At 40.4% G+C, this 22,941-nt stretch overlaps 1 protein-coding gene across 1 annotated transcript; it reads left to right on the top strand.

Moving 5' to 3' along the window:
- The first annotated feature begins 2,205 nt into the window (after positions 1–2,205).
- On the top strand, positions 2,206–22,299 carry LOC139467101 (L-gulonolactone oxidase-like). Its single transcript, XM_071248819.1, has 12 exons — positions 2,206–2,287; positions 7,648–7,749; positions 9,281–9,406; positions 10,517–10,614; positions 11,734–11,824; positions 13,483–13,668; positions 14,748–14,855; positions 15,521–15,597; positions 16,399–16,548; positions 19,332–19,493; positions 20,640–20,730; positions 21,811–22,299. The coding sequence occupies exons 1-12, from the start codon at positions 2,270–2,272 to the stop codon at positions 21,964–21,966; spliced, it is 1,365 nt and encodes a 454-aa protein (XP_071104920.1). The 5' UTR covers positions 2,206–2,269; the 3' UTR covers positions 21,967–22,299.
- The last annotated feature ends 642 nt before the right edge of the window (positions 22,300–22,941 follow it).

Below are 22,941 nucleotides of genomic sequence, written 5' to 3'. Positions count from 1 at the left end.
TACAGAACACCAAGGACTGTGTGTACAAACATTTATGAGTGACTGGGAGGCAGAGTTGCGTCCCTTGGGCACGACAGAAACCTATGATTGTGGGTTCGAATCCCGGTTTGCCCCGATTATGTTTCTAGGTTTGTCAGCACCATACCCGTGCTCGTGGGTTTCACCGAAGTGGTTAACGTCTGAGACCTGCATCACTTCGGGCTTTCCTCCCACATTAAGCTGACACGCCGTGATATAACTGGAAAACTGTTAAAAGCGGCGTTAAACCAAACTCACTCACTCACTCATTATGAGTGACTGAGGTTTTTCGCCGCTTTTAGCAACATTTTAGCAATATCATGGCGGGGCACACCTGAAATGGGCTTCACACATTGTACCCATGTCGGGAATCGAACCCAGGTCTTCGGCGTGACGGCTTTAACCACTAGGCTACCCCACCGCCCCTCAAACATTTATGAAATATTATATTCTTTCCAGGTTTTATCATGATTACTTAGACACAACTTGGATAGTTTTCTTTATGTTTCTAATCTTGAGCTATTATAAAGTAAATTCATTTGAAATATGTTTGTACATGTTATGATGGTACCGCTTCTTTGGAAGCTTTCTGAAGCGGCAATTACAGGCAATTACAATTAACCTTGTGTAAATAATGACACCTCGTTATATCAAGTATATCTTTAATTACATTTTGCAATCTTAGTCTTTAAAGGATGCGGGGAGGTGGGTGGTGCTCATGATGTTAATCACTGGATTGTCTGGTCCAGACTCGATTATTTACAGACCGCTGTAATATTGCTGAGTGCGGCCTTAAACAACAAACCAACCAAACCAGCTTTTAAAGAGCAGACACATTCAACATTTGTTGACCAATAATGAAACCAAGGCTGCTGTAGATGAACCTGTACTGAAGACCATCAAAACCCAACTCTACAGATATTTCACCTATAAACAGTCCTACGTCTATGTGGACAAGCTACAGTCCTTTGCCGACAGCTATGACCATACCTATCATAGAACAATAGGTATGCCTCCTTCCAAGGTGACTGAAAACCAAGAAACTAACATCTGGTGGAAAATGTACTGGCCCAAGCAGACAGAGAACAACAGGAAGACAAGCCAAAAAGTATTTCGTTTCAAGCTGGAAGATCAAGTTAGAATATCTCACCTGAGGAATATATTCAGCAGGGAATATGATGAACGTTGGACTGGAGAAATATTCACCATCTCTCGTAGGATATTACGAGGGTGACTGCCCATTTATCATCTCAAGGACTACAATGGAGATGATATTCAGGGAACCTTCTATCAGTCTGAACTACAGAAAGTAGATGTTCGAGCCGATGATATGTGGAAGATAGAGACCATCTTGAAGACCTGTGGCAAGGATGTCAATAAACAATATTTTGTCAAATGGCTTCATTGGCCTAAGAAATTCAATTCGTGGGTTAGAGCTAGTGATGTAGATAATGTATAAATACACTATAATATATGTCCATCTTATGTTAAAATAATTTAGTATTGTAAAGGTCTGTGTGAGATAGGTCCCCGACTCTATCAGACCTGAATGTACTGGGGATAATAAATTGTACATAGAAGTCGCATACTCGTGTCGTTTATATTTAGATGAGATGTTTGTCACGCTTGTAAAAATACATAGTCGCTCGGCTGCAGCCCGATGGGTGACCTAGATCAGAGAGAGAGAGGTATACAACTACTCATTATCATCAGAGACCATATAATCTATTATATGGTCTCTGTTATTATATCATGTTTCGGTAAATCACCATGTATGCCCAATTTAAGTCAGCTTTGTGATTTATTACAAATTAATTTACCTGCTGAGACAAGATCTACCTTTTCCGTTTCGTTATGTGAAAGATTTCACGATTTTACGTAGAACAGACATTATTATTTATTCATAATTATTATTATTACCCATATATTTAATTCTAAGTGCACTTATTTACATGTTATGGGATGTAAACAAATATTGATTAAAAGTACACACATGAAATCTCACAAAACGAGTCTAGTGAACGTTCCACACCGTTGGTGCCATTATCTCATCACGTGTCTTGTCAATGGACGAAGTCATGTGACAAATTGTGTATGGTTTGCTGTATCACCGCTACTCTACCAATCACAAGTCTTGTCGGCAAATCGTGCGAGTCCGGTATCTGGCTCCCCGTTATACCGCGATCAGCCGGAGACGCAGGCTTACAGCCAACAGACTCTTTTGCATTTGACTAGCAACCTCTGACCGAACATGGCCGGCGATGTCAGGGTACGTGTTTTGCGTTGGATTAATTGAATGACTGTCAGTCGGTTTTAATGAAGTATTTTGTATGTGTATGTTGATATTACGGCCAAGTAGAGATATTAGCTTCATCGCATGGCTTTTTTTGTGGCTGTGTGGTTAAAACATCGCCGCGCTTGTTCACAATTGTTGTTGATTTCGTAACGGGGAGCATCTCAAAATCATTTACACATTTATATTCATTAAAGTACTCACGGAAATGAAACAACCCTGTTTTTTCGACCTCAGATCTTAAATAAATGCAGTTAAGATACAACATATGTAAATATTCAAACAACTAAATTAGTAACTTCTTTCAGTGGCATTTAGAAGTTGGAGTGATGAAGTAAGACGAGTTCTATGGATGAACAACTTCTTTATTACAATTAGTGCGACGTTTCGGTGTAGATCCTAACACCTTTATCAAGCAATATCCTATTAGAACTCGTCTTACTTCAACTAAATTAGTACTACAGTAAACTACGGTTATAAAGAACTCAAAGGGACTACTAATTTTAGTTCGTAATAACCGTAATTCGTTATAAGCATATATACAACATAACTACAGCATATAGTCGGGACTAAAAAGTTAGTTTGTTATATCCGTTAGTTCGTTATAAGCGTGTTCGTTATAACCATAGTTTACTGTAATTGGGCCGTGGCACAAATACAGCGTATCAAATGTTTTTATGCCTTTTTACACGTAAAAGTGTGTAAAAATGTGAATAAAACAGACTATTGTGAAACAGGGCATAACCAGGTGTAAGTAGATCAAGGTGACCTATGACACCTTGACGACAGGTGAGAACAGGTGCATAATGCCTATAGTCTGTTTCTGCTATGTCAATTTGGACTTAGTTTTATTTTTGAATGTTGAAAGTGCCGACAAATTACCGTTATTGTTATAAATTTTTTTAGAGTGGGGTGTACATGTAACAGTGGTACTCTGGTCCTCTCAAAAATAAGAGAGTACTTGTTGGGTTCAAGGGATTTATTTTCAATGGGCGTAGAGAACTACACGGTAGTCCGGATCTGCCCTAAAACATACATAATTTGATATAAATATCATGGGTATCATTATAAAGGCACTAAATGACAACAATACTAATTATACATTTAGATCTATAGTTCCTTACTTTTGGCATATATATATATATATATATATATATATATATATATATATATATATTAACAAATCCTTCCAGATAAAACAAATTACTTTCTATATATATATAGTTACAATCATGCATAATTAATAAAACATAAATAGCATACCTCGTCTCTGGGACGCAGGCTGGAAACTCTCTTATAGAGACGTGCAGTGAAATAGCCCTGCACAAATAAGTATACTACATATAAATATATTACATAGCCACAGTTACACTAGCATGTATGGAATACAAGCATTATAAATTCTACAAAATACTATACATATATACATGATACATATACATATATCACTTCTAACCAATTTAAATCTATTTTATAAAATGTACATTTGGCTATTACCTCAGTCAATTACACAGTTAAGTTGAATTAAGAATACATTACAATGTCAAAATACATTGCTAGCCAAAATACTATATTCAACAACAATGATTAAAATACATAACCTAAGCTTCCAGATAAATAAAGTAATAATTAAATGAACTTACCCTATATGATTCAGTGCAGAGAACGTGTTGAGAAAATATTTGCTGACTGACCAGTAAAAGTTGTGATCAATGTCCCCACATCATTGCAGAGAACATGCAACAAAGCTAGATAACAAAGACCACCTAATCACAGGCCAAGCCTGTGACCGACCTATTGACAATAGCCAAGAAAGAAATGGCTGGACTACCCAAGCTATATACAGAACTAGCTTACCTGTGAATTAGTAGATGACAGGCCAAGCCTGTGACCGACCCATTGGCAATAGCCAAGAAAGAAATGTCTGAACTACCCAAGCTATATACAGAACTAGCTTACCTGTGAATTAGTAGATCACAGACCAAGCCTGTGACCGACCCATTGGCAATAGCCAAGAAAGAAATGTCTGAACTACCCAAGCTATATACAGAACTAGCTTACCTGTGAATTAGTAGATGACAGGCCAAGCCTGTGACCGACCCATTGACAATAGCCAAGAACGAAATGGCTGGACTACCCAAGCTATATACAGAACTAGCTTACCTGTGACCGACCCATTGACAATAGCCAAGAAAGAAATGTCTGAACTACCCAAGCTATATACAGAACTAGCTTACCTGTGAATTAGTAGATGACAGGCCAAGCCTGTGACCGACCCATTGACAATAGCCAAGAACGAAATGGCTGGACTACCCAAGCTATATACAGAACTAGCTTACCTGTGACCGACCCATTGACAATAGCCAAGAAAGAAATGTCTGAACTACCCAAGCTATATACAGAACTAGCTTACCTGTGACCGACCCATTGACAATAGCCAAGAAAGAAATGGCTGAACTACCCAAGCTATATACAGAACTAGCTTACCTGTGACCGACCCATTGACAATAGCCAAGAAAGAAATGTCTGAACTACCCAAGCTATATACAGAACTAGCTTACCTGTGAATTAGTAGATTTGAGCAAGTGCTGAAGTTAACACAAGTATTTAGGAAAATAAATGTTAAATATTTACTTTAAAATCTAACAATATTCTATTTACAAGCATACTGCTACATACATAACAAGGCAGATCAATATATTTTCTTCTAAGGTGGTCGTATTTTGGACAAACTAACAGAAAATGAAACTCATCTTCAATCACATTTAAATCACATTGCTCACATATTCTCAATTCTCTGGCTATGTTTCCATGCCTGCCTACTTCGGACCTAAGTCTATGAGAGCTGCATCTAAATTGTGCTAAACTTATTCTAAACCTTTTAAAGTTGATGTCAAACAAATAGTATTCTGGGGAAATTGTTGTCTTGAAAAGCTTGTAATAATTGCATTTTTCTCAACTTAAAACATGCGATGCCCATTTTAATAAGTATATATCCTTAAGTCTTTGGCGTAAAGATACTAAAAATGAATCTGGATTGTTTGGTACACATTGATTATGCCAAACATACCCATAGCCGCAATCATTCAATAACGACTTTACATCATATACCCAACTGCGGATTCCATGTTTTTCATACAATAACATCATATTGTAACATTTTCTAGGTAATCTATCAATAGGCCTTTTAAGAATCTTGAACCAATACTTGAGAATTCTAATATGTTGAAATATGTAACGTGGTACACGTCCACATTCACCATATACCATAACACTTGATGTAGAGTTTTTTACGCCAAGGAATCGTTTACAAGCATATAGATGGACCAGTTCAATAGTTCTGTATTCAGTATATTCATTAGCTTCTTTTCAATGAAATTCATATTCGTTGTGATTGTGTATCTATGAATATATAAAAGATATATGATGATAAATTTATATAAATCTTCCTTTCTTACAGCTTACACGATTGTGATTGGTCAGCCAGAGGTTTCAAATCACGAAAAGGAAGCTAATGTCTACATGAAAATCTTTTTCAATTATTGTCAGTAATCATTTAGAAATTATTAATAATATTTAGGTTATGAGATGGTAACCTTAATAATCTTCATAATGAAAGTTAAGCTGATTTGTAAGTTGCAACAAATAAATCACAGCAGCTGCTGGATAAACAAGTCAATAAATATCATTAAGTAATTCAAATATCACCTGCTGCCAATATTGTTTTATATATCTATAAACCAGCAAACATTTTTGATTGTCAGAAATTCTTCGAGGAATTTGGGAGCTTCTGATTGGTCAATAGCTATTTCTCATTTGCGGAATCTAATTTTTATGGCTATGCACTTTCTCAATCATTGTCCGTAACGAAGATCTGGATAAGAATAGGTCTTCAGCAACCGATGCTTACCGTAAAGGTGACTATGCTTGTCGTAAGACGCGACTAACGGGATCGGGTAGCCAGGCTTGCTGACTTTGTTGATGTATGTCATGGTATCCCAATTGTTTAGATAGATGCTCATGATGTCAATCACTGGATTGTCTGATCCAGACTTGATTATTTACAGATGCCGTTATATAGCTGGAATATTGCTGAGTGCGGCAATGAACAACAAACAAACTTCTCTCATGTGGCACTCCATGGGTACAATGCGTGAACCCCATTTCTGGTGTCCCTGGCGTAATAATGCTGGAATATTGCTAAAAGTGGCATAAAAAAATACTCACTCATGTGGGACTCTGGATATTTTTTGGTTTACCACTTTTCGTGATGACTGTTGTGATCTGAATGACCATCGCTTTAAATATACAAGTCAGCCTTTTCTTTCAAATCTATCACCTGTCGTCAACATAATGTACCAAAACTTGTACATTATGTATTTACTGGCTAAATTAACTTTCGAAAAATCACAACCTAACAATTATCCCCATTTAAGATCTACATAGTTTGTGCTTTCAGTCTGTGATGTATTGCTATTTTTTATACTGTCCTTCAAAGACAGTTTTAAAAAAAATATTGTATAATTTGTTCAAGTCATATTATGGCAGAAATATTGCTGACATAACTTCAAATGTAACTCACTCACCCATGCATGCACTCACTCACTCACCCACCCACCCAAAGCCTAACCCACCCACCCACCCACCCACCCACTCACTCACTCACTCACCCAATCACTCACTCACCACCCACCCACTCACTCACTCACTCGTGCTGTCGTTGACAATACCAGGTACCGAAGCTTTGTGTGGGGGACAGTTGATTATGTGGCTGCTTGCTGCCAGAATAGGTCTTCACCAACCCACGCTTGCCGTAAAAGGCAACTATGCTTGTTGTAAGAGTCGACAAACGGGATCGGGTGGTCGGGCTCGCTGACGCATGATGCATGTCATCGTATCCCAATTGCAGGGAACGGTGCTTATGATATCAATCATGGATTGTCTGGTTTAGACTCAATTATTTACAGACCGCCATCATATAGCTGGAATATTGCTGAGTGCGGCATTAAACAACAATCAATCAATCAAATGCTTACTGCCAGCAACTTTTACCAACATGAACTCTACTGCACGCCGTCACACTTTACTGCAGTCCTCCATTCAATTAAAATGGATCCTTGTGTTGCACGCGGAATGCCTACTGTCCACAAAATGGTGTTCCACCAATTTGTCTCATATTTCTTACACAGTACCTGACCCTTGCTTGTATTGAGGGCATGTGACCTGAAATACCAGTATTCTGGTCGTCACGTACAGGCACTATCAGCCACCTGGAGCTGTCTGTGGGAGATAAATGTAAAGTAACCATGGTAACCGGTATTTGTTATTTTTCGCAGTCACTGGGTAAGCCGGGTTACAAGTTTACCAACTGGGCAACTACGTACTCATGTAGCCCAGAACTGTACTTTGAGCCAGAAACAACGGAGGAAGTCAGACAGGTATGTATTGTTGTTAGTTTGTTTGTTGTTTAACGCCACCCTCAGCAATATTCCTGCCACACATATGAGTGAGTGAGTATGGTTTTATGACGATTTTATGAACATTCCAGTGATAGCAGGCAGGGGACACCAGAAATGGGGTTCGCACATTGTACCCATGTAAGAAATCGAACCCGGGTCTTCATTGTGACGAGCGAACGCTTTAACCACTAGGCTACCCGACTGCCCCACACATATGATGGCGGTATATAAATAAGCGAGTTTGGATCAGACTATCCAGTGATGAGCATCGATCATGGTATTGCGATATGATGACATGCATCAACCAAATCAGCGAGCATGACCACCAAATCCTATTGGTCACCTCTTACGACAAGAATTTGTTGCTAAAATCCTATTCTAACCTGGATACCAAAGACCAGCATAGGTTGCTGGGGACCTATTCTAACCCAGATGGCCACGACCAGCAAAGGTTGCTGGGGACCTATTCTAACCCAAATAGCCACGACCAGCAAATGTTGCTGGGGACCTATTCTAACCCAAATAGCCACGACCAGCAAAGGTTGCTGGGGACCTATTCTAACCCAGATACCCACGACCAGCATAGGTTGCTGGGGACCTATTCTAACCCAGACACCCACGACCAGCATAGATTGCTGGGGACCTATTCTAACCCAGATACCCACGACCAGCATAGGTTGCTGGAGACGTATTCTAACCCAGATACCCACGACCAGCATAGGTTGCTGGGGACCTTTTCTAACCCAGATACCCACGACCAGCATAGGTTGCTGGGGACGTATTCTAACCCAGATAGCCACGACCAGCATAGGTTGCTGGGGACCTATTCTAACCCAGGTACCCACGACCAGCATAGGTTGCTGGGGACCTATTCTAACCCAGATAGCCACGACCAGCATAGGTTGTTGGGGACCTATTCTTACCTGGAATACCCACGACCAGCATAGGTTGTTGGGGACCTTCGCGCTAAGACAGTTGTAACTCCCATACTTTAACATTATCTCACAATAGTCTTAGTTGGGCGTCGTTCCACAAAGTGACCTTCGCGCTAAGACAGTTGTAACTCCCATACTTTAACATTTACTCACAATAGTCTTAGTTGGGCGTCATTCCACAAAGTGACCTGCGCGCTAAGACAGTTGTAACTCCCATACTTTAACATTTACTCACAATAGTCTTAGTTGGGCGTCGTTCCACAAAGTGACCTGCGCGCTAAGACAGTTGTAACTCCCATACTTTAACATTAACTCACAATAGTCTTAGTTGGGCGTCGTTCCGCTAATTCATTCACTGTAGTCTTAGCTGTATCACTGCTTTGTGCAAAAGGGCCCTGGTCTCCATTTCACCAAACGATCTTAGCACTAAGACATTCAATACTCCCATGAGCTGACACTGACTTGCGGCATTCATAGCGTTAAGATCGCTTTGGGCATCAGGACCCAGTACAATTTAAATCTTTGTTACAAGTATGATTAGTTTTGAGTGATTTACTTCTAAAACTTATTTACAGATACTGGCCTTTGCACAGGAGAAAGGTAAAAAGGTGAAGGTCGTTGGATATGGTCATTCGCCGTCAGATCTTGCGTGTACCACTGATTACATGATCAGCCTCAGTCGCTACAACAAGGTAGTCAAGGTGAGTGTTCAGGGCAGGCTTTGGTAGCCCAGTGGTGAGAGTGTTTGCTTGCCTCATGGACGGGTCTGGTTTGAATCCCTTCATAAAAACAGTTGTTCACTCCAGGTGTTTCTAACCACGATATTATTTGAATACTCTTCACTCTTTGCAAAACTAGGTACTGTTTATGCTGATAGTCACCTAGGGAAAATATATATATATATTAACAACGACGTCCCCTTCTGTGTGATTTATTGCAGTTATTTATGTAGCAAAATGATAAGATATCAATTTTTGAAAGTTGTACATCACAATAAGACACATTAAGGTCATTAATGTCAGAAACGAGGTGGAGGTTTTGAATGAAAAAAATTGCCACATGTCTTCGTAAGGCATGTGCGTGGTTGCGTGTGTGTTTATAGTGCTAGCACACTCAGACACAGTATACTGACCGCAAGCCAACCTGTCCTCGTTTTATCCCCGTAATGCTGAGCACCAGACAGTAACAAGTGTTACCTTTATACAAATTTTGGTACAAGGTAGCCGATCAAACCCTGAACTGCAGCTCTCCAGGCAGACACTCTGTCCACTAGGCCATAGAAGCGGTCTTTAAATTTGAACAAGCAGACCAAGAAACAGTTATTTCATAGCCTTGAATCAAATGTGCAAGGACTGCCAATTGGGCGATCCTTGTTTTCCTTCACTTTGACAGATAGAGGTATTGGAAAATAGTACATGTCGATGTGTAAGCATCATTTGTGAAGATCTGGGGTAGGATAAGTCTTCAGCAACCCTTGCTTGCCGTAAAAGGCGACAATACTTTTCGTAAGAGACGACTAACAGGATCAGATGGTCAGGGTTGATACATATCATTGTATCCCAACTGCGTGGATCGATGCTCATGATGTCAGTCACTGTATTGTCTGGCCCAGACTCGATTACTTACAGACTGCTGCATATAGCTGGAATGATGCTGAGTGCGGCGTTAGACAACAAACAAATATATCATTCATGATACATGGAATACAGGACTTGTTTTAACCTCATTGTTTCCAATAACTTTTACGTGAGTAATTATTGATTATGGAATTGTTTCATCATGTGACCCTGTATTTTTTCGTTGTTCTCCAGGTGGACACAGCCTCTCTCCAGGTGACGGTGCAGGGGGGATGTCTGGTGCGGGATCTCAACAACAATGTACTGCCTTCACATGGCATGGCCTTCAGTGTGTAAGTCAGATGGGGCCTTAGTTTGTAAGTCAGACATGGCCTTCAGTGTGTGTCAGATATGGCCTTAGTGTGGAAGTCATATGTAGCCTTAGTTTGTAAGTCAGACATAGCCTTCTCTGTGTAAGTCAGACATGGCCTTCAGTGTGTGAGTCAGACATGGCCTTCTGTTAAATGTGGCCTTCTGAAAGTCAGGCATAGCCTTCAGAAAGTCAGACATGGCCTTCAGTAAGTCAGATGCATCCTTCTCAATGTCAGACATAGCCTTCAGTAAGTCAGACATGGCCTTAAGTCAGACGTGGCCTTCAGTGTGGAAGCCAGATGTGGCCTTCAGTGTGTAAGTCAGACATGGCCTTCAGTGTGTAAGTCAGACATGGCCTTCAGATATGGCCTTCAGTGTGTAAGTCAGACATGGCCTTCAGTGTGTAAGTCAGATGTGGCCTTCAGTGTGTAAGTCAAGACATGGCCTTCAGTGTGTAAGGCAGACATGGCCTTCAGTGTGTAAGTAAGACATGGCCTTCAGTGTGTAAGTAAGACATGGCCTTCTGATGTAGCCTTCAGTGTGTAAGTCAGACATGGCCTTCAGATATGGCCTTCAGTGTGTAAGTCAGATGTGGCCTTCAGTGTGTAAGTCAGACATGGCCTTCAGTGTGTATGTCAGACATGGCCTTCAGATATGGCCTTCAGTGTGTAAGCCAGACGTGGCCTTCAGTGTGTAAGTCAGACATGGCCTTCTGTAAGTCAGACGTGGCCTTCTGTATGTGAGTCAGACATGGCCTTCAGTGTGTAAGTCAGATGTGGCCTTCAGTGTGTAAGTTATGTCAGAAATTGGCCCGGACATGTGTTTTTCAGGAGCTGTGTGTACTAAATCCCTGTTCCTCTCTGTTGATTAACATCACTGTAACATGAACTACGCAGTCTTTATTATACAATGATATTATTGATCCTAATGAAAACTAGTAGAGATGATATCATTCAGTTTTACAACACAAAGATCCATGGCATGTCGGAAAAAATCTCAAAACAAAACTCCCAGCCTCCTTTTGAGTGTCTGTCATACATTGAAGATAAAGTGAAGGCACTTCTTCTGTTCATAACAACCCTATAACGTTTGATTGTCAGATTGGGGACAGTGTCTGAGGTGACGGTTGCTGGTGTGATATCAACTGGAACCCATGGCACTGGCGCCAACTACGGAACCATTTCTTCATATGTGAGTAAAGTTACCAACAAGTTGCCTGTCTTGTGTGAGTGAGTCAGTGAGTGAGTTCGTTTTAACGCTGCTTTTAACAGTATTCCAGTTATATCACAGCATGTCAGCTTAATTTCTGAGGAAAGCACGTAGTGATGCAGGTCTCAGATGTTTACTGCCTCGGTAAAACCCACGGGCACGGGTCTGGTGCTGACAAACCTAGAAACATAATCGGGGCGAACCCGGATCCAACCCACAACCATAGGTTTCTGGCATGCTCAACGGAAGCAACTCTGCACAGCGAATCGCGGCGCCTTAGACGACTGGGCCTCCCTCTTGTTTCAGAGTTGGATCTGTTTGGATCAAACTCTGTCACTCTCTGGCCAGGCCGCCTCTGGGGTTGAGTGGATAGACTGTCTGCCCAGTGAGCGGAAGGTCGATGGTTTGATCCCCATACCAAAAGATGTTACAATATGGTACTTGTTGCTACCCTGCCTGGTGCTTGGCATAAGGGTACCTTGGCCGCACTTTTTTAATTTTACGTCTCATAGATTTAGTGCAGTTTTTCCACACAAGGTCGGTTGCAAGAAAAACAAAAATCAATGCCAATCATTTCTTTCTTTATATGAAAGTCTGCCATGGAGATAAAATTGCAGGTGGCCTCTTGAATCACTGACAGTGATGTAGACACAATGTTTGTATATAACTTTTTGTATTGTATAAGAGGGTCTACATTAGTGGTGGGACAAATAATAAAAATAAATGTTTTTATGTTTAATTTATTTCTTAAACCGGCTGCTTTTCAGTAGGGGCTTTGGGCTAGGGCTAATGTCCGATTGGGAACATTTTTAGCATAGCCCTGGCAAAATGTATTTAGATACATGTATTAAACAATCAGGTCATTCATACACTGAAGCTGAATTAAGTTATATCTTTATTCAACCATATGAAAAATCAGAAGGAATGGGTCCATAGTCAGAAAGAAATACAAACATTAGTGACTTGTAGTGTAACCATAGAGTTCTAGACAATTTTTGTCATGAAACAATATATCACGTGACTAACCCAGGTCCTACTCAGTACCCACCCGGCCCGGGTACCCGAGTTACCTGTCCCAGCCCTACTTCGGGCCTATGAAATTAAAAATAGAAACTGTGTGGCCTTATGTCAATGAGTTCCTTGCGAATTGTATGTCAATACAATTATAGTCAAAGTGAAATGAATAAAGTCCTCAAGCTTTGCTACCTATGTCAATGTCAATGAGATTTGATGTTTCATTGATGCTAATTGTTTTTAAAGACAGTGACATTTCTGGTACATTTGAGGATAACATAGAATAACCTGTAATGGTCTTATTGAATTCTGGAACTTCTGTTTAGTGAGTCTAAAGCACATGTCTGGGTTATAGCCATGTTTAATCAACTAAAGGGGAATAACTCCCAATGATCTTCAGTACAGTGCTGGTACAACAACTAGCTATAATAACTGTGTACACAGCACTCTGGTGGAACATGCTATAATGTAAACACATTAGATATATTGACTTACTGCTACATAACCTACATTAAGTTTAAACATTTTATAACAAACCCATGTGTGATCAGGAAATTGGAAACCAGTATTGGGTCATGAAACATAACTGATGCAACAGTGCAGTCATGGTTTTTAATGGTGTTCAGGTTGTTGCCATGGAGATCATGACTGCATCAGGGGAGATTATTGAAGTTTCTGCAGAGAAGAATGAAGAGTTATTCCTGGCAACGACGCTGTCTTTGGGGAGTCTTGGCATCATCCTCAACGTGACGTTCCAGTGTGAACCAGCTTACAACCTCCAACAGAAACACTACCCCGCGAAACTAGACCAGGTAACAGGGAGTAACAGTTTGCAACATAGTCGCCTGCCCACTAGACTATGGCTAGCAAAATTATAGTCGGGCTAAAGATTTTGAAGTGTCCTTAACTGACTGGCTAATGAGATATTTTCTTCTTTTTTTTTATGCATACCTCTTGATAAAAAGGTGCTCTCATTTCTGAAGATCAATATGACCATCAAAACTCAAATTTATATCCATAATCAAGGTTGCGAAATCAGAGTTACCCCCCTTCATTAAGTATTTGACTCATGATTTGCAGTTTGGGTTTTCTTAAGGGATAGCTTTGCAGAATCAAATTTCAAGAAAATTAAACTGTTGAATATTTAAGTTTAAGTGAAATTTGAAACTTGACAGTGACTTTTAAGGCTAGCCCCACCAAGCCAACAATATTTATAAACTATTTCGCACACTGGAGTGGAGGGGGAGAGATTGGTCAGTTCTCACAAGTTTATACATTTAAAATCGTGAGGGTCAAGTGGTTTTAACAATTGAATTTGAGCTAATGTATTTCATAATTTAACAGAGCAATACAAATAACTGAAATTTATTATTAATTATTTTCTATGAAAAGTAATTTTTTTGTATTTATTTGCAAAACTAAATTATCTAAATTATTAAAAGTTAAATATTTTATACCAACGAATATATATTGCCTATTGAACAATTGCTTTACAAACAAGAAACTGCTGAGATTAACTGCATCGTTTTTTGCCATTGAATAGAACAGTTTATCAAAATGTTGACTGAGCTCACTGAGCTATGATACCCATGAAGATCCGGGGTAGAATAGGTCTTCAGCAACCCATGCATGCTGTAAAAGACGACTATGCTTGTCGTTAGAGGCGACTGACGGGATCGGGTGGTCAAGCTCGCTGACTTGGTTGATGCATGTCATCGATCCCAATTGCATGGATCGATGCTCATGATGTCAATCACTGGATTGTCTGGTCCAGACTCGATTATTTACAGACCGCCATCATATAGCTGGAATATTGCTGAGTGTGGCGTTAAACAACAAACAAACAAACAAACAAACAAACAAACAAACACTGAGCTATGATTTGTTCCAGGTGCTGGAGAATCTCAATACATACGTCACATCCTCCGACCACTTCCGATTCTTCTGGTTTCCTCACACTGACGACGTCGTCTGTTACCACGCAAGCCGAACTAAAGAGGTCAGACTTGTTCTTGGATGCCATGTTCCCCAGTATGTGAAATAGCATTGCCATGGTGCCATGGTGCCATGTCCAGTAAAGTTATGTTCAATGTAACGTGTGTGTAAAAAGTGAGTTAAAATTAACGTTGAATCGGCCACACAGTGACCATCTGTAAAACAGGCGATGAGTGTGCTTCTTAATTGTTTTGTTTTCATGAAAACCGGCTAAAAAATGTAAGTTTATCCTGTTTATGTCACCTTGTGTTCAAAGTGTTAATAATAACAATATTAAAGTGGCAGTAGGCTCTGTCATAATATAAGATGATACTGACAGTGTCTAACCCAGGGCTTGGGACATATGACTAGTCGGCCTGTGAAGATCCGGGGTAGAATAGGTCTTCAGTAACCTATGCTTGCCGTAAAAGGCGACTGCTTGTCGTCATAGGCGACTAACGGGATCGGGTGGTCAGGCTCTCTGACTTGGTTGATGCATGTCATCAATCCCAATTGCGTGGATCGATGCTCATGATGTCAGTCACTGGATTGCCTGGTCCATACTCGATTATTAACAGACCGTCGTCATATAGCTGGAATATTGGTGAGTGCGGCGTTAAACAACAAACAAACAAACTAACAAACAAACAAACAAACATACGACTAGTCTGATTTATTTGAATATTTCAGGAGCCATGTGTAAAGGGGAGCTGGTTCTGGGACATGTTGGTCGGCTACTACGTTCTACAGATCCTGTACTGGCTCAGGTAGTGTCGAAGATCCTGTAAAGGCTCACGTAGTGTCACAGATCCTGTACTGGGTCAGGTAGTGTCCCAGATCCTGTACTGGGTCAGGTAGTGTCACAGATCCTGTACTGGCTCAGGTAGTGTCACAGATCCTGTACTGGTTCAGGTAGTGTCCCAGATCCTGTACTAGCTCAGGTAGTGTCACAGACCCTGTACTGGGTCAGGTAGTGTCACAGATCCTGTACTGGCTCAGGTAGTGTCACAGATCCTGTACTGGCTCATTTAGTGTCACAGATCCTGTACTGCCTCAGGTAGTGTCACAGATCCTGTTCTGGCTCAATTAGTGTCACAGATCCTGTACTGGCTCAGGTAGTGTCACAGATCCTGTACTGGCTCACGTAGTGTCACAGACCCTGTACTGGCTCACATAGTGTCTCAGATCCTGTACTGGGAATATGTATATAGTAGTCAGCACAATACCCAGGCACGTGGATTTCACCATTCTGAAAAAAACACCTGCATCACTATATAACTGAAAACCTGTTCAAGTGGCATCCACCCCAACCCCCTGTCAGGGGATCCGATGGTCACGGTTTGAGTTGGGCAAGCACTGACTGACCATGCTGACTCTGTGTTAATATTTCCTGGGCGAAATGAATCGATGCTGACATCTGCCTAGTCCAAGACCACTTAAAGCAAGGGCAACTCACGTCACTTTATCATGCTAAGCTTGCTTTGGTCAACAAACCCCTGCCAAATCGTAGCAGTCGTCTCGCTGTCGATGGAGTCAAACCTGAGACACTCACTCACTCTCCTTCACAGCACGTTCCTGCCCTGCCTGGTGCCCTCCATCAACCGCTTTTTCTTCCACACCCTGTACTCATCCCGCGCTGAGAAGGTCGACAGGTCCGACAAGATCTTCAACTTCAACTGCCTCTTCAAGCAGTATGTCATGGAATGGGCCATACCGAGGTAAAGCTGCTCTCATTTCTTCTTTAGGTTTTATATCCATAGGGATTCCAAGCAGGACAGGCCTCAGCACACCCTGCATGTTGTGAGTGCTGATATAGACTGGTTGATATAATATGTGGTTGTGTCATCAATCTATGAAATAACTGCTGTGCTGTGCTGTGCTGTGCTGTGCTGTGCTGTGCCATGCTGTGCTGTGCTCTGCTGTGCTATGCTGTGCTCTGCTGTGCTATGCTGTGCTATGCTGTGATATTGTGGGTAAAGGTTCAGAACAGCATTCCCTCACTCACTCTCAAGACACTAGGGGCACCTGTGTCTAATTGTGTCTAAGATGTCACAATTCGCTTTGCTGAGTTACGTCCATTGGGCACGCCAGAAACCCATTATGGGTTTGAATCCTGGTTTGCTGATTATGTTTGTAGGTTTGTCAGCATACCGTGCTCAGGTTTCCCCCAAAGTGGTAAACGTTTTAAGACCTGCATCACTTCACATGAACTTTTGACTGGCACTGAAAGCATGTAGCACAGCAACTTCGTAAGCTGACACGAGGTGGGCACCCCTACAGAAAACTTAGCAAGCTTGGAAAGGTTTCATTTTACACTGCACATAGCTATTATGACGTCATATTGCTCATTGCATGTAGAAAAACGGCAAATAACATGCCTTGTTGTACTATAAACATGAAATACATTCTATATGTTGATTTCTATCGTTTTTTTGGCACAAAATTTATTGACACACATCCTGTGTATTTTGTAATCACAACTTTACATCATGTAGCCTATAATTTAGGGCTGGGACGGGTAACTCGGGTATTGGGGTCGGGTGGGTCCTGAGTTGGACTCGAGTACCCACAGGACGACCTTGACCCGTGGTTAGTCACGTGATACCCAATATTTAAACCAGAAAACTCCAAGACTTTCATGTTTAAGTAAAGATTAAACTTCAGTCAACTTCAGTGTATGCATGACCAGATCATTTTATATGTGTATCTTCATAGTTTTTGCCAGTGTTCCAGTAAAACAATTGCGAATAGGACATTTTGTGCCTAGGACCTAGGTGGGTAGCTGGTAGGGTTGGTTAGTAGGGGGTAATATCTGGCTAGTAAATTTGATCTCATCCCAGCCCTTCGACTTATGCTAAAGTGTTGTCATTTGTGTCATCACTGAAGAGACACCCCAATGGAATTCCCATTGATTTTTGGGATGGGTGGTGGCCACAGTGGCGACAGTGTGTATCATTTTCAGTTTCTTTGGTCCAAGATCTGATAGGTCATTGATGGCCCAGCCTTGTAACAGTCTGTTTGTTTCTTCATAGTTTTACCTACTCTCAGCAATAGTCCGGTGTCTTCCATTAGCCCGTGGGCATTCTTGTAAACGAATACAAGTCCTATGTTTGCCGTAAGAGGTGACTAAATGGATCGGGTAGTCAGGCTTGTAGGTCAGTGGTAGGACCGGTGGTTAGTCACGTGATATATTGTTTCATGACAAAAATTCACTATAACATTGTTACTCAACAATTTTAAGCCTCTAATGTTCGCATTTCTTCATGACTCTGTACACATTCAGTCTGACCTTATATGTTTGAAGTCAACTTCAGTGCATGCATGACCAGATCGTTTTACATGTGTATCTAAATACATTTTGCCAGAGCTATTCTCAAACTAGTCCCAATTGGACATTTTGTACCTATCTCTTGACACCACCAGCAGGTCCCCGGGTAGGGTTGGGTATTAGGGGTGTGGGTACCCAGGTAGTACATATGGACTTGTCCCAGACCTAGTATAATTGTACATAAGTTATTTAAATATGCCAGCGACTGCAGAAGGAGTACTATTCTAAAAATATTAGCTTCCGCGGTTGTGAGGACGTCAAATCAGCTGTTTCAATCAGAGAGGTTTATTGTGATTCGTCATCTCTGCTTGACCAATCAGAGTCGAGTATTTTCATGGTAGAATACTGTGTATAGATTTATTACAAGCGTTTTTTTGTTTTGGCATATTTTGATTTTGAATCGGGGACTATTACATTATGACAGTGTATGAATAATTAAGTCTAATGCATATGATTCAAGTGAAAGTACTCAGCCATCTCCTGGTTACACATTAGTGTTTGGTATGTTGTACGTGTAAACAATTCTATCATGGATGTCAACTGAAAATGTCCTCTGAGACAAGGGGTGCTAGGATCTGTAAGAGTTCTGTCCCTTAGCTGCTTTGATCTGAATGAGTTCTCTCCCTTAGATGCCGGGATCAATAGGAGTTCTGTCCCTTAGGTGCTAGGATATGTGAGAGTTCTGTCCCTTAGGTGCTAAGATCTGAAAGAGTTCTCTCCCTTAGATGCCAGGATCAAAAGGAGTTCTATCCCTTAGGTGCCAGGATCTGTAAGAGTTCTGTGCCTTAGGTGCAAAGATGTGAAGATCCAGCACGCGACACCTTCATTACACTAATAATGCTGCAATCAGTGTGGATGTGGCCTGTACAAGAATCTTGACAGATTAGTTCTAGATTGCAAACAAACAGAGAAGCATCCAACACCCAAGAGTATTTGGTGTCACGACAGTCATCACTTGTTATTAAATATAATGGTTAGGCACAGTTGTGGATTTGAATCTAAGGTTCTCCCTGAATATGATCCTTGGTTTGTGAGCTCACGAGCATCCTATAGAGTGATAATGATTTGCAGCCTGTTTCATTTCTGTGATTCCTCGAAATGTGATGTTGTGAGTGAAATAGCATCATTCACTGTGATCTAAGACTGCAGGAACTATGATTCTGATGTTGTCAGAAACAAGACGGCGGTCGTGTTGTTTGAGCTTCGGAACTGGATACAGGAGAGCAGGTTCCCGGCTCACTTCCCTGTGGAGGTCCGCTTCGTGAAGGGGGATAACATCTACCTCAGTCCTGTTCACGGCTGGGACGCCTGCTACATCAACATCATCATGTACAGGTAATTAAACACCTTGATATACAGGTAGAGAAACACCTTGATATACTGGTAGAGAAGACCTTGATCAACAGTAAAGAACACCTTGATATACAGGTAGAGAAACACCTTTATATACAGGTAGAGAAATACCTTGATCTACAGGTAGAGAAACACCTTGATTTACTGGTAGAGAAGACCTTGATCAACAGTAAAGAACACCTTGATATACAGGTAGAGAAACACCTTGATATACAGGTAGAGAAACACCTTGATATACAGGTAGAGAAACACCTTGATATACAGGTAGAGAAACACCTTGATCAACAGTTAAGAACACCTTGATATACAGGTAGAGAAACACCTTGATCAACAGTTAAGAACACCTTGATATACAGGTAAAAAAACACCTTGATATACAGGTAGAGAAATACCTTGATCTACAGGTAGAGAACACCTTGATATACAGGTAGAGAAACACCTTGATCAACAGTTAAGAACACTTTCATATACAGGTAGAGAAACACCTTGGTCAACAGTTAAGAACACCTTGATATACAGGTAAAAAAACACCTTGATATACAGGTAAAGAAACACCTTGATATACTGGTAGAGAAGACCTTGATTAACAGTAAAGAATACCTTGATATACAGGTAGAGAAACACCTTGATATACAGGTAGAGAAATACCTTGATTTACAGGTGGAGAACACCTTGATATACTGGTAGAGAACACCTTGATAAAAAGTAAAGAACACCTTGATATACAGGTAGAGAAACACCTTGATATACAGGTAGAGAAGACCTTGACCAACAGTAAAGAACACCTTGAATTAAAGGTAGAGAAACACCTTGATATACAGGTAGAGAAACACCTTGATCAACAGTTAAGAACACCTTGATATACAGGTAGAAAAACACCTTGATATACAGGTAAAGAAACACCATGATCAACAGTAAAGAACACCTTGATATACAGGTAGAAAAACACCTTGATATACAGGTACAGACATACTCTGGAAGAGAAAAATCTTCAATGAATTTCTATTGGTTTGGTTTTCCAAGCTCAGGTTAACCACCCTGGTGGTATAATGAATGAGAAGAAGACCTCAATGTCATTGATTTTTTATCAACCTGATCTGTTATAAGCCAGTCTACTCTTGGTTGTAGACCTTTCAACAAGTTTGTCCAGAATGAGAAATATTGGACAGCTTTCCAGAAGATAGTCTCGGATGTTGGAGGCCGACCACACTGGGCTAAGGTATGAATTTGTTGTCCTCAAAGACATAAAATTCAATATAAACTGAAATAGAATTAACATGCAATGTCACAAGTTTCATGAAATAATTATTATTTTTCTGTTCCCTGACTTTCTATGTTGTTTGATTGATTTTGTCACAAGTACAATGTATGAATGATATTAGTTGTATGGACACAACTCTCTACACAAAGGGACGTTAGAGTAGCCTATTTAAAACGTTCACTCATCATACCAAAGAGCTGGGTTTGATGCCCACATCGGTACTATGTGTGAAGCCCATTTCTGGTGGTCCCCGCTTAGATAATGCTAGAAAAAGCAGCATAAAACAATACTCACTCACTTTCACACTGTAGAAAAATGCCCATGTTTATGCTATTACCGTAAAACCTGAACATTTTTTCATAAGATTTGTTTTCTGCATTGCTGAATTGTTATTGCACGGGTTTAATATTCTATTCATATCCTTGCAGTTTATGGCTTTTTAGAAACCTTTTTTCACTGTCATGTGTAAATAGGCAGACATATGCGATCCACAACATAATCCAATTAAGCTTAACAGAATAATACTTCAAGGACATTAAAAATTGACATATTTATCTAATACCATACAGCGGCGAATGTTGTTGTGTTACAATCGATTTCTATAATGAGGCCTCACAATACCCTATGATGTAATTTGTGGAATTTTGTTTCAAGATACACCGGCGAAACAATGCAATGTGATGTCAGCCTAGCAACAGGGTTGCTGGGGCCATTGGTTGTACATGTCATTGAATAAGCGCAGGGATGTTGGGTGTCAATATTTCTCAGTTAACTAGTTCCCGCAAAACATAAGCATGCATTTGGTATTAAATTCTGTGTAATACAAGCTTATTTGGTCAAACAGTGGTATCTCTAACAGCCGCGGAATAATTATTTCTAAGACACCAGTACTGCTTCCTGCACATTGATATGGAACATCCAGTTACCTAAGTTTCAAAGTTGAAAGTTTTTCTTTCTCACTTTTTGAAAAGGTTAATGTGAGCTACAGTGCCATGGCAGTCTTTGTGACATTTCTGAACCTGTTTTGTGATGTTGCAGGACCACAAGCTTGGACGAGAAGATTTCCAGAAGCTCTACCCAAAGTTTGAAGCTTTCTGTAAAATCAGGGAAAGCTTGGATCCTAATGGAATGTTCTTGAACTCTAACCTGGAACGTGTGTTTGGACAAAGCCCCTCTTTCACAAAAATTGTTTGATTTTATGTATAACTGTATACTGATGACATATGCCTGTACATCTATTTATTCACTACAATATAGCCTGGTCAACTGTCTACATCCATTTATCACTACAATAATGCCTTGTCAACTGTCTACATCCATTTATCACTACAATAATGCCTGGACAACTGTCTCCCCCATTTTATCACTACAATAATGCCTGGTTAACTGTCTACATCCATTTTATCACTTTAATATAGCCTGGTCAACTGTCTACATCTATTTTATCACTACAATATAGCCTTGTCAACTGTCAACATCCATTTTATCACTACAATATAGCCTGGTCAACTGTCTACATCCATTTATCACTACAATAATACCTGGTCAACGGTCAACATCCATTTTATCACTACAATAAGCCTGGTCAACTGTCTACATCCATTTATCACTACAATGTAGCCTTGTCAACTGTCAACATCCATTTTATCACTACAATATAGCCTGGTCAACTGTCTACATCCATTTATCACTACGATAATACCTGGTCAACGGTCAACATACATTTTATCACTACAATAAGCCTGGTCAACTGTCTACATCTATTCTATCACTACAATAATGCCTGGTCAACTGTCTACATCCATTTATCACTACAATATAGCCTGGTCAACTGTCTACATCCATTTTATCACTACAATAATGCCTGGTCAACTGTCTACATCTATTCTATCACTACAATAAAGCCTGGTCAACTGTCTACATCCATTTATCACTACAATATGCCTGGTCAACTGTCTACATCCATTTTATCACTACAATAATGCCTGGTCAACTGTCTACATCCATTTATCACTACAATATAGCCTGGTCAACTGTCTACATCCATTTTATCACTACAATAAAGCCTGGTCAACTGTCTACATCTATTCTATCACTACAATAATGCCTGGTCAACTGTCTACATCCATTTATCACTACAATATAGCCTGGTCAACTGTCTACATCCAT

Source organism: Haliotis cracherodii, unplaced genomic scaffold (assembly GCF_022045235.1).
Source record: "Haliotis cracherodii isolate W230 unplaced genomic scaffold, xgHalCrac1.p SCAF_19, whole genome shotgun sequence".
NCBI lineage: Eukaryota > Metazoa > Mollusca > Gastropoda > Lepetellida > Haliotidae > Haliotis > Haliotis cracherodii.
This window is presented reverse-complemented; position numbering and strand designations above follow the sequence as displayed.